At 37.3% G+C, this 13,276-nt stretch overlaps 1 protein-coding gene and 1 pseudogene across 2 annotated transcripts in view; both read left to right on the top strand.

Moving 5' to 3' along the window:
- Window positions 1–2,830, top strand: part of VCAN (versican) — a 105,493-nt gene extending 102,663 nt beyond the window's left edge. For both annotated transcript variants that reach the window (XM_045848089.1, XM_045848091.1), the window contains 2 exons: window positions 578–760; window positions 911–2,830. In XM_045848089.1, coding sequence (XP_045704045.1) covers window positions 578–760; window positions 911–1,038 — 311 coding nt within the window. In that variant the 3' untranslated portion in view covers window positions 1,039–2,830. The remainder of the gene's footprint in view (window positions 1–577; window positions 761–910) is intronic.
- Window positions 2,831–11,507: 8,677 nt separating this feature from the next.
- Window positions 11,508–12,013, top strand: LOC123824931 (annotated as a pseudogene).
- The last annotated feature ends 1,263 nt before the right edge of the window (window positions 12,014–13,276 follow it).

Below are 13,276 nucleotides of genomic sequence, written 5' to 3'. Positions count from 1 at the left end.
ATGAATACTGTGCCTGACTTTCTCCCATCTTTGTGCAGAAGGCAAAAGAGAGTAAATAAACTCAAGCAGAACCAGAGGTATCTTACTCATACTTTAGAGTTCATATTTTGTCAACATTTTGGACATGTTTTGTCCATATTTTAGAACCATGATATTATTATAGATGTTAATTTTTTTCAGGGAGGTAACAGTAATATTAATTGTTACAAATTCATTGTTGTTCCAAGTGAGGGTAGGAAATAAATAAAAACTGGGATAGTGATGAAGATGATACCACCAGGCCACATGAGACAGCTGCTTTTTAATTTTTAATTTTTCTTTAGAAAAGTGACCATTTAACACTATGGTTCTTTAATAAAATGCGATTCAAAATGACATAGTCTTGAGATTCACACTAAGCCCAGAGCCCCAATATTGAGATGTTGTGTTTCCTAAAAATTTTCAATTTGTTAATTCTAAGTGATTCTTTTGATGAAGGTCCTTGATTGGGAACATAAAAAGCAAAGAGATAAAAAGAGATTCATACTGATACAAATATGTAGATGATTTGGAAATAACTTAATTTACTTTTCTTTAGTTGCTTGCGGCCAGCCCCCTGTTGTAGAAAATGCCAAGACCTTTGGAAAGATGAAACCTCGTTATGAAATCAACTCCCTGATTAGATATCACTGCAAAGATGGTTTCATTCAACGCCACCTTCCAACTATTCGTTGCCTAGGAAATGGAAGATGGGCCATGCCTAAAATTACCTGCATGAACCGTAAGTGGTCCTTTAGACAGAACGGACAACCGTGCTATAACAACTACTAGACACCTACATTTTACAGCTGCGGTACTGGTAGTTTAGGGTATGGAGCAAGTAATATTGTTGTGTTTTCTTTCTTTCTTTCTTTTTTTTCCTTCCATGTAGCATCTGCATACCAAAGGACTTATTCTAAGAAATACTTAAAAAATTTCTCCTCATCAAAGGACAATTCAATAAATGCATCAAAACACGAGCACCGTTGGACCCGGCGGTGGCAGGAGTCGAGGCGCTGATCCCTAAAATGGCGAACATGTGTTTTCATCATTTCAGCCAAAGTCCTAACTTCCTGTGCCTTTCCTATCACCTCAAGAAGTATTATCAGTTGGTCTGGATTTTTGGACCGCTGTCCAGTCATTTTGGGTTGCTGCGCTCCCAAAACATTTTCAATGAGAGCATTGGCATTTAAAAAGAAAGCAAAAGAGATGAAAGAAAATGAGGGCAGAGAGTAACCATTTGCAGCCTATTTGATTTCTTGGGTTTCTACTTGCCTCCAGTGCAGATCATTTTCTAATGTATACCAGCCTACTGTACTATTTAAAAAGCTCCATTTCAGCACCAATGGCAATGTAAATAAGATGATTTAATGTTGATTTTAATCCTGTATATAAAATGAAAAGTCACACTGAGTTCTGGCATATTTAATGATGATTATGGAGCATTAGAGGTCTTTCATCATTGGTTTGGCTGCTTTTGGTAGTTTGTTTAGGCTGGAAATGGTTTCACTTGCCCTTTGACTGTCAGCAAGACTGAGGACGGCTATTCCTGGACAACTAACAAATACACAGTCTCGTGGGTCACGCTGCACCGTCTCAGCTGTAGGTGCAGTTGGCTTCCCTGTGCCGCTAAAGCCGGGCTAATGGGGTCCCAATGGAATGAGGGACTGCAATGTGGACCTCTTCTTTGCTGCATCCCTTTTTCTTCACTTACAAGAAAGGCCTGAATGGAGGACTTTTCTATGACCGGGAGCATTTTTTAGGGGTCAAAGTGCTAATTATTAACTCAACCAGGTCTACTTTTTAATGGCTTTCATAACACTAACTTTGCAAGGTTCCAGATCAACACATTTCAAATGGGTATAGATCCAGGGCTCTGGAGGGTGGGGGATTGTTAAAACAACAACACACATTCAAAGAAAAAAATTGTATATATAACCATTTTAATCTTTTATAAAGTTTTGAATGTTCATGTATGAATGCTGCAGCTGTGAAGCATACATAAATAAATGAAGTAAGCCATACTGATTTAATTTATTGGATGTTATTTTCCCCCAAACCTGAAAATTGACATAGTATGCTAGCTATTTTTCAGTGTTAGCCTTTGTACTTCTCTCACACAGTTTGGAACCATACACTCTTAGGTACTTTGTCCCTGATTCAATAATGTGATGGATAGAATGCATCAAGTGTTTATTACGGAAAGAGTGGAAACGTGTATAGCTTTCAGCGAATGGTGTTTGCCCATTCCAAGCAAGAAGCATATATATAGAAATAGTTAGGTGTATGTGTTAAAATGTCTTCCTATCTCTTACCACTCATTTTCTCCCCTTTATTTGAATAAAGTGACTGCCGAAGATGACTTTGAATTATTATCCAATTAATTTAATGTTTAAATAAAAATCTGTAATGGAAAGAAGGCATTTAGGAGTCTATCCCTAATTTCAGTTGGAATGATCTTGAGAAAAGTAGACAGCGTAAGAATTGCAAATAGCAAAAGAACAGGCTCAGCAATAATTCTTTTTCATAAAACCTCCTTTGCTTAGAAGTAACCACGGTAGCTACAATCATTCACACTGTCTGTGCAAGTTTCCTTGGTTGCTGCATTAACTGTAATCCACCACTGAGTGTTCCAGAGCACAGAACAACACTGTGCCAGCCTATCAGTTTTTCATTTTTCCTCTTTCATTACGATGCACATAATACATTCCTGTATTTATATTATATCATGTATAGTGTAAAATGTGAATGATTGTGGGTTTTTTTGTGAATGAAAATCTAAAATCTTTGTAACTTTTTATACCTGCTTTTGTTTCACCAAAGAAACCTAAAGTCCTTCTTTTATTACTGTGACTGGTCTGGTTATTTACAACTTTAATCCTAATATGCACCAACATTTTTACATTCTGGTTCCATCACAGAGTACAAGCTGCTCAGATGAAATGAATTTGTGGCTAGCAGAGAGGTGATTATATACATACCTGCAAAAATTGAGATAATTTTGATAATGTTTACATCTACATACCTATGCATTGATCTCAAATGTGAGAGTAACATGCAATAGGAAAAATGATAGCTCAGATTTACCAAGTGCTTCCAGGCTTAGTGTCTTCTGTGCATCATCTTCCAATAAGCCTGTGAGGGCACTGTTACTCTGGCTGATGAGGGGTCAGGTGTAGAGAACTCAAGTTATTGATCCAAAGGTACATATTTAGCTTGTAGTGGATGCATGTAATTGCTAGAGCCTGCAAAATATCCTTGAGAAAAAAATAAAATATTAAGCTCCCAATTATTATAGATTTAGGAGGTAAAGTTACTGGCTAGACAGTCATATTTAATTAATGACAAGATGTCAAAAACATTGTTTCTATCCACCTAGATATCCATCCATCTTTTCATTTTTCATTCACTTACTATTTATTAAGTACTTACTCTGTGTCAGGCAGTGTACTTAGCTCTGGAGGTCTGGCACAGAATGAACTAGACAGGTCTCAGCCACATAAATTTTTATACTGGATGCAACACATGGGTTTGTTTTACAGCCGGTTCTATTTGATATCTTTATCAATAACTCAGAAGAACAAATCCAGTACATGTTTTGCAGTTGTACAGAATATAGAAAGGATGAAGGTGAGTTGAAAATTCTATTGAGGTTTCTTTCTTGGAATGTCAAAAATATATGGGAAGTTGGGCATGAATAGATTCAGAAAAGGAGATTCTTTTTCTTGCTGAGCTTATCCTTTTAATCTGCAATCTCTCATCTTTTACACGGAACTTGAAACAGAAATGACCCAAAAGAGTATATACTGATTTGCATTACTTGTGCCTACCCTTTTGGATATTTATAATTCCACCAACCAAATTTTTGTTCCTCTGGATACAAATAATAAAAATGGAGATGTTCCATCACCCAGAATACTGGGACAGAGTAATAAGTTCCAGGAGACCTGCACTACTCAAAGTCAACCAGAGGTGGTTTTGTTTGTATCTAAAGGCAAGGTTGCATATCAGGGGGAGGAATGGGCCCCTACCACTGGTGGCTATTTAGGAAGAGATTGTCTTCCAGGGTAGCTGAAGTGGAAAAGAGGGAAGAGAAATTGTATAGGAGGGATACATCACATTAATGTGATAACAAATAGACCTTTGCTGATGTTAACTATATTTTTAATACTGTGCAGGAAGTAGGAAATAGATTAACCTTGAACTAATTGCTGAGAAGTCATAAATCATGTTAAATAAAGTTATGAAGCTTGGAAATGGACAGAAAAAAATGTAATAGGTCACACAAGGTTCAGAGCTGATTTTGTGCATCATCTGTGCATGAATGCCTGCCAAGGATAAAATCCACCAGAAAAAATATATTTTAGATAAAGGCAAAAAATGTTATTATCACATGGCTAAAAGGAACATGTATAAAGGACCCATGGACAAAGCCAAAGGGTGGTAGGATCGAGGGTGGGAGGTGGGGGTGGGTGGGGCAGGGAAAATTGTGGGGGGGAAATGGAGACAACTGTACTTGAACAATTTAAAAAACAGGAAATTGAAAAAGACCCAATGATAACATCAACATATTTTAATGTGTTTCTCTTTTTGTTTTCTAATATTACAAATTCAGTGAAATAGTTTTTGAAGGAAAAGGCTCATAGTGATATTTTTGTGTTGATATGTATGTGTCCTCTTTTTATTATGCTACAATTGCCATTTGCTAAATGAACCAGAATTCACCCAATGGTTCTTTTCTAAAACAAGTCTAAATTGAAAGTTTATAAATGTCTTTGAATGAGTCATTCAAGATTGTATAATCTTTTCCCATTATTACTCATTTCTGTATGTTTGGATCTCAGCTGGAGAAGAAAGAGCAAATGCCAAACAAGAACAAAACTGGTTTTTGTTGAGGTGTTTACAGAATAAGCAAAGTCTGGGTTTTAACTGGAATTTAATTCAGAGTTCCATATGAGTTCCTCAAGTGATCCCTGTTGAAGATTAAAAGTTTGCTGCCTTAAAGCAATAATTCTTAAATAATTTTTTAAAGTGTTGGCTCTAAAATAAAAATTTCCATTACTTTTTAAGTTGTCAACCCCAATTTTTTTCATCATAAAGTTAAAAAATTGCAAAGGATGTCATTTTTTGGCATATTTTAAATATTGCCATTCTATAGTAAACATGTAACATTACTCTTTTAAATACAGTCAGTAGAATCTAAATAACATAATGATTTGAATCCTACTATCATTCATTTAAAAATACTTCAAGAAAATACTTTTTAACAGATACTTTATTTTTTCTTTTCTTATTCTTGGACTTGTTTCCTTATTTCAGTTCTCCCCATGGAGTTTTATCCAAATATTATACATATATATGCTTGAAAGTCTTCTATTGATTAAGCTATCAAACATATATATATATATATATATCCAAATTTGTAGATTAATATGAAAATTAATGTTCTCTTGGGAACATAAAGGTGTGAAAGTTAAAAATCTTCTCCTGGATTGACTTATTATTGTACTTTACTGATATATATCGATCAAAACAATATTATACTCTTGTAAAATTTAAAGGATTATTATACCAATTGTAAAATTTTATTAGAAATATATTTCAACGAAATGATTAGGGCTATTTTTATCCCCAGTTTGCATCTCCATTAGTAAGTGTTACTTAAAAGTAGAATGTGTCATGGCATAACATCAATTCCATTTCTATTTTGTTTTTATCAATTTAAACACTAAAAATTTGTTCACAGAAGTAGATGGAAATGATAGTTTTATTATGCAATGCTACTCAATTTTTTTTGCCTCTCAACTTTTTTTATCTCTTCCTGAATTATATGCCAAAAGTCACATAGTAATCTATCAAATGTTTTCTCAACTGGCATCTCAATGAAGTCCTTCAGAAATTTTTTTGTAAAGACCTGACTTAAAAAAAGATTTGATTTGTACAGTGTCATCAGAATCACTCATTTTGATTCATTCTTTTGTTTGTACACTTTTACATTCCATGGCAATGTGTCATGAGACTCAGGAAGAATGAGAGGTGCATTTGATATGGTGGGTGTTTTTTATAAAGTGGGAAAAGAGCAATTGTCTAGAGCCTTTGTTCTCCAAGTTTGTTCCCTGAAATAACAGCATTCACATCACCTAGGAACTTGTAAGAAATGCAAATCCTCAAAACCTATGCTACTGCGTTAGAATTTTTGGGAGTCAGGTGAGCAGCCTGGGTTTTCACAAGCACTCCAGATGCTGCTGGTGCAGCTCAAGTTTCTGAGAACTGGTGTAATGACGATGCAACATAGAATGAACAGTCCCCACCACAGACACCATTCTACATAAATGAGTTTTAGGAAAGAGGCCAGATGAAAACTGAAGTTCAGGAAATTGCTTCCCCTTATGTTCCTATGTGCCCTTGGAGAGTCTGGGGTATTCCCAGGGTAAGCGACCCTGGTTTGGAGACCACTGCTTTAAGATACACAGTCTGTAAAGTACTTTCAGATTCTTAGCACACTATCCACCCATGTTTATGAGCACATGTGTTCTATCAGTTGGCAGGGATTGCTCTCCACACTTAGGGTGGACCTCTGGTTTCACAAGTGAGGAAAACTTTTTCTATGGGGAGAACTGGATAAAACAGCATGATTAAAATGTATTATTTCTTACAGGATAGACCTGAAATAAAGTTTGAGATGCAAGAATTGAGACAAATTTAAAAACAGAAACAAGCCAAAAAAAGAAATAATATTGTAAATTCTCAGCAACAGCCAGACAGGAAAAGGAACTTCAAGTTCAATGGGGAGTCCTATGGGGGTATAGGTAAGAGAGTCCATGGGAGAGAAGTGATCTCTGAATAACTACTGTTCCTAAATCCTATCGCCCTCTCCCATTAACTAGATCGAACTCACTGTTCATTCTGTAATATATATTGAGTACTTACCATGTGCCAGACACTATGTTAGATATCAGGGATACCTCCATAAACAAGACAGGCCAAGTCCCTGTCCTCAGTGGCTTGTAAGGTCTAAGGGAAAGGTTAGCAATGGAACTAAAGCAGGAAGAAATCTGATTTCTCAAAATGCTTTTGCTAATGCCTCCATTCTTGGCCATCTCTTTGTCCTACTCTCCACCTTTACCTGACTCCTTATAACCATGGCCTTAATTACTTTTTACATTATGGTAACTTCCACATCTCCTTCTTTTGTGTTATGGGCGTATATTCAGTTGATGGATGTCATGGGTACATTAAAGTCTGTATGTCCCAACTTGAACAATTATTCAACCCTCCTGCTAACCATCCCATATATATCTTTTAAAGTCTAGGAGTAAAAAAGTCATTCTGACCTCCTAATTTATTGCCCATATGCAACCAATCACAAAATTCTACTAATTTTAACTCCAAAAGTTTCTCATAGCCATCATCTTCTCTCTATTCCACTCTCTTCAACATCTCATGTAGTATTAGTATCTCTAGATGCATCACTTTCAATATAATCTTTTGAACTACTATAGAGTATTCTTTCAAATGTGCAAATCAGAGCCTGATATTCTCTAGCTCAAAATTCTTCAGAACTTATTACCTACAAAATAAAATCAAATTTTGTATACATAGCAAAATGCTTTGGGGGGGAAAGAAAAGAAACACTGTCCTAGGAATTCTGGGTTTAAGAAGAATGGAGGAATTGATTTAGAAATCTTAAATAAATCAACCATTAAATTTAAGATTTAGTTTTTCTCTCTTAATTAGACCAGTTTGGCTTCCTGTTCAGTTTCTGATCAAAGGTCAGGCATGAGCCCTTGTAGCAGTTGTACATAAGGCAGAAATGGAAGGCCAGCAATGCTGTGTTAGTGGAACATAGGCTTGCTTCTCCAGATGCACTCTCCACCCTTTTTCTCCTGCATGTGCCCTCTACATTGACTGTATAGATTGATCCTACTGGGTTCAGCCATGGGGAGCAAGCAAGGCAAAAGATCGGAGCCAGAGATGGCAGTGTGCATGCCCTTTAGGCTCCCTTTCAATCCTGTGGGATCCCCATGGGCTGCTGGTATCCCCATAGCAAAGTCATGAGCTCCTAGCAGTCTGCCATCACCACATGGACCTCTCCAACCCCTGGTTTCACTACTGTTCTCTCACCTTGACCCTTCAGATCTAGAATGGTAGAGCTCTCCACTATTATTGGCCCAGGCGTACTGCACTATAAATTGTGATTTCCTTAAGCTGCCTGCCCTTGTAAATAGTTACTTTATTAAACTCTCTTCAATTTATCCAATTTTATTCTGTCTTCTGTCTTTTGTCAAATTCCTAGTTGATAAGGTATTTGTAGATACTTTTTAAAAGCAAAATTTTGAGAATAACTTAGTTCATGTCAATCATAGGATGGGCATGATACGTTACAGTCTGGAAGCTCCACAGTTGTTCCCTTGGGTTTTTTCCACAGCATCTTGCTGTGTACTTTTACGAGGTTATATCTTTTGTTTTCCCTTTACAACCACTGAACACTAAGCATGTGAGAGGTGCATTGCCAGCCATTTTTCTGCCTCAGCTCTGTCCATGTAAACATGGCCACACTGAAGACTGGTTGGTCCTGAGGCTGCATTCTCTGGTTTCATTTCCAAAATAAAATGTAATACTCCTCTGCTTGAGGTCACAGTCAAGTTCCATACTCAACACTTGTTTCATAATTAGGAGTAAAGGAAAGAGTTGGAGTCAAGTTACAGGTGTGCACAACAAGTTTCTCTGAGACTAAACCCTGATGTTTTGAAGCTTTGCGGCCATACATGGGAAACAAGGGAAGAGAGGGAAAGGAGATTGGTATTTTAAAGCAGCCAGCCCATTTTGTTTTTTCTGGATAAGATCTGCCTTTATCTCTCAGAGATTTTTCCCTTTGTTTTTGGAGGAGCCATTCCAGGGGGTCTAAGACCATGCTCCTGTTCCACTTTGGAGAATTCATAAAAAGAGGAGTTGAGTTACTCTGCATTGAAAAGTAGATGTTATTCTCTTCTCTTACAAAATGTTTTTTTTTTAGAGTAAGCTTTTACTTCAGAAAAGATTGTGTTTATTTTCTCTGGGGTCTTGATTCCAAATAATGGAAAACATTTTGCAGAAGGAACTTGCTTGCAACCTGATGGCAAATGTGCTGATATTGAGAGAAACTTCTAATAAAAATCTGTGGAAGAGCCCATAACCTCTGGAACAGGCCAACAAAGTGCAGAGTTTTAAGTGCTGCCTGGCTATGTATTATATTTCTTTATGTCTTCAGGACAGTTTTGTTACAGCTCAAGGCTTAACTGAGCTTGTCAGAATTAAGAGATGGGCCACGCCCTCAATGGGGAGGGATGGAGAGGGAGAGAGATCAGCAGCAGTCTTACAGATAGTGTGATATGCTCTGGAGTCATACACCTGGTACCAGATGTATGTAAAAAATTTTGTGTTTGTATATATATATATATATATATATATATATATATATATATATATATATATGCAAGTAACAAGTGGTCTTGGGAATATTGTTTCAGCACTGAAGGAAAGTGAAATTCTTTAGAGCTAAATTTGAGAATATCTGTTTTACGTAGGCTTTGTTGTGAGTAATATCCTCAGTGCTTAATAAGTAGTAATACTTTTGACTTTTAACTTTGAGTCTCTCCTTCTTAAAGTATGAAGTTAATTAGCAGATGCTTTCATTTTGTATACGAATATGGAAGGCAGAAAGGGTACTTTGGGAGTTTAAAAATTAATAGCATCAGCAGGAAAAATGTAACCCAGCAAAATAAATAAAAGTAATTCCAGAGGAATGACAGTAATACAATAACATAATGGTTTGGGGAAAGGACTTGGGAAAGGAAGAAGACCTTCTGGGATTTTTAGAAGCTGCACTAATCTATGTAGAGAAAACATGTCATTAAAAAGAGGCATTGGGATTTGGTGATGCTCTGATTAGTGAAGGAAGAAAGAAGAAAAATATTAATTATACCATTATGCATACAGAGTTAGGGAAAATAGAAATGCCACAAAGCATTCATGCTAAAAAAGAGTAGACAGTTTGCCTAAAAAACAAAACAAAACAAGAAATATATGAAGGGCAATAGTAATGCAGTTTGCTTGAGAGTTTTTGATTGTATAAGGACAAAGAGATTTAAAATAATTTTTGATTAAATGAGGGCTTGAAAAATTAATAGTCTTGTCCATCTGTAAAGCAGAGGTTCAGGATAGAGACTCACCCAGAGGATGAGGGATGCTGGAATCACTGAGGATGAATGGGCCACTGTGCTAGAGCTGGAAAATATGCTTCTAGGCTGGAAACAGCACAGGCAAATAATGTTTATTGAATCATTACCTGAATCATAACTATTAGACACCATGAAAGTACTTTAAGGTATTGGTTAAATTATGTCACAGCCCTCTTGTTAATATCGTACCAAAATAATCCCTGTTCATTGTAATTGTGTTGGAAAATGCAGAAAACACAAATAGGAAAGCAAATCTTCAAGAGAATAATGGCTTGAAGTCACTGTTTTTAACTCCCGTGGTCCCAGAGAGTGCTCCACACCTATGTGTAGAGGGCACTGTTTACTGTGAGCCAGCCCCTCTCACAAGTGTGTGGCCATCTGTTTCTTTTCACAAGAACATAAGCCCTGTGAGCACAGGCACTCTTCTGTTTTGATCATCGCCATGTTCCTAACACCTGCAGTGTGGTGCCTGGCATGCAGCAGGCACTCAATAAATATTTGTTAAATGAATGACTTAATCCCCTCTCTTAATATTTACATTGATTTTTATTGTCATTCCTATTTACTGATGGAGAAAACTGATGTGCAGGGAGATTACAATGACAACTTGGTTCATGAGCAGGGTGTACACCCAGCAAGTATGACTTTGGACTTGTTCATGTGTTTCATTGCCACTCCTTAGCTAGAGAGAGAGCCTATAGAAATGAAGGTCAGTGGGAAGATGTTAATAACAACATACTGAAACTAAGACAGAAACCCCTTCCCTCCTTGCCACAAGTGCTATCAAGTAGCTGTTATGTTACATTCATTGAGCAGGTCTGTTACCCAGCAGCATCAAAATCTGAGGACAAAAAAAGTGTGAAGGCATTTGTCTCTCCCTCCCCACTCTGTTCCAAAAATATGCCATCCACAGTTGTCTGCCACCTAAGTTAGAGGCTGAATGGTTTAGCAGATGAGAATCATACTATTGAGATTTCTGGAACCTCAGACACGTGAATATTTAGAGAAATACAGTTGCTTTGTATGTCTACCACAGACTGCAGAGTCAGAGTGAATGTCAGTGTTATCTCACACTAGATACCAAACCATTGTGACCTTCACTCCTGCCTATTTAAACAAAGTAGGTATTTTCCATTGAGGCAGAACTGGAAGTTGCTTTCCAGAACATGTGGAGAAAACTTCATGCAGACATTTGACTTGGACATGAGGATCAAGAAATTAATGCAGGAGGTTTTGCAGATGCCAATGCCACCACCTTGGACCTTCCGGTGCCAAGCCATGGTCAACCCCACCATCTTCTTCGACATCGATGCTGATGGTGAAACTTTGGACGCATTTCCTTCGAGCCGTTTGCAGACAAAGTTCCAAAGATGGCAGAAAACTTTTGCACTCTGAGGACTTGGGAGAAAGGATTTGGTTATAAAGGCTACTGCTTTCACAGAGTTATTCTGGGATTTATGTGCCAGGATGGTGACTTCACACACCGCAATGGCACAGGCAGCAAATCCATCTACCAGGAGAAATTTGATGATGAGAATCCCATCCCGAAGCACACAGGTCCTGGCATCTTGTCCATGGCAAATGCTGGACCCAACACAAATGGTTCCCAGCTTTTCATCTGCACTGCCAACACCGAGTGGCTGGACGGCAAGCGTGCGATCTTTGTCCAAGTGAAAGACGGCATGGATGTTGTTACAGTCGTGGAGTGCTACGGGTCCAGGAATGGCAAGACCAGCAAGAAGATCACCATCACTGACTGTGGACAACTCTACTAAATTTGACTTGTGTTCTGTCTTAACCACCAGACCATTCCTTCTGTAGTTCAGGAGTCTGCCCCTTCACCCCCATCTGCTTGGAATGTTCTATAATCTTCTCACTCTCGACACAGTTCATTGGATTCCATGTTTTCCTTACCCCTTCCAAGTCTAGCTGGTTTGCAGAGTTAAGTTTATGATTATGAAATAAAAACTAGGTACCACCACCAACAAAAAGAAATTAATGCATGAAATTTGCACATGCAGCCCCGTGACAGCACTCATAGTAGTCACTGATATGCTTTTATCCTGTGTCTTGAGAATATTGATGTAAGTATGTGATATGTGAATTTTGGAAATCAGTGTAGAGATTTTTAAAAAAATCCACATTTTTGTTTTCAAAGAAAACATAGCAGAGAAATTTATGGAAATAACATAGTTATTTCCATAGCTCCAAGTTTTCACAAACTTTTGATATCTATTGAGATTTAGGCTGCACATATAAAATATAAACTTATTCATTTGTGCACTCATTTTTTTCATTCATTTAACAAATATTTTTTGAGCAGGAACTATAGTCCAGGAACTAGTCTATGTAATATCTTGAATTCTTTTAAGACTTTACTACATTATTTCCACAATAAGACAAGGCTCTTATGGTTTTTAGTTGTTGTTCCTGAAACAGGAAAGTTTTTAGTTGTCCACACATGGTCTAAGAACATCCTACACCTGAAAATACTATACACTTTCTTTGTCAGAATGAGCGGCATTTCATAGTAAAACAAGCTTTGTTGGAAGCTATAAATAACTTGTAAATTTGGAATGGAAAAAACATTCATGTGTAGGAAGGAAGATTTGTATTCAACAATAAGTAGTTTGCAATGATTTTGTGGCAAATAAGGACCTTCTTAAAAATATAGTCTCGAATATTTTTTTAAAACTTGTGTCTTCTGCCATCTTGGAAGTAGATTTACAATGTACTGACATGGTGCCAAACAATGTTTTGGCTGAACTTCTGGTTCTTACACCTACCTGTTTCTTGTTTGGGAGTTAGGAACTGGGCTCGTGAGATCTGAGTGGATGGGAAAGCCTCCTGCATATCCCAAACACCACGGAAGTCCCCGAGTTGGCTCTGCAGGGGGTGTATTGAGGGGAGGAGTGATTATCAGCTCACAGGCCATCAGGCAGATTGGATGTAGTGGAAAGCAGATCTTCCTGAAATAGAGACATTAAGGGTCAGGACTCAGCATGTCCATCAACTGTCTAATGGGCTTCTTGAGACTC

The sequence above is a fragment of the Phyllostomus hastatus genome, unplaced genomic scaffold (assembly GCF_019186645.2).
Source record: "Phyllostomus hastatus isolate PE091 unplaced genomic scaffold, TTU_PhHast_1.1 phas_contig_58, whole genome shotgun sequence".
In the NCBI taxonomy this organism is placed as follows: domain Eukaryota; kingdom Metazoa; phylum Chordata; class Mammalia; order Chiroptera; family Phyllostomidae; genus Phyllostomus; species Phyllostomus hastatus.
The sequence above is the reverse complement of the archived record's forward strand: the minus strand, read 5'-3'. Positions and strand labels throughout refer to the sequence as shown.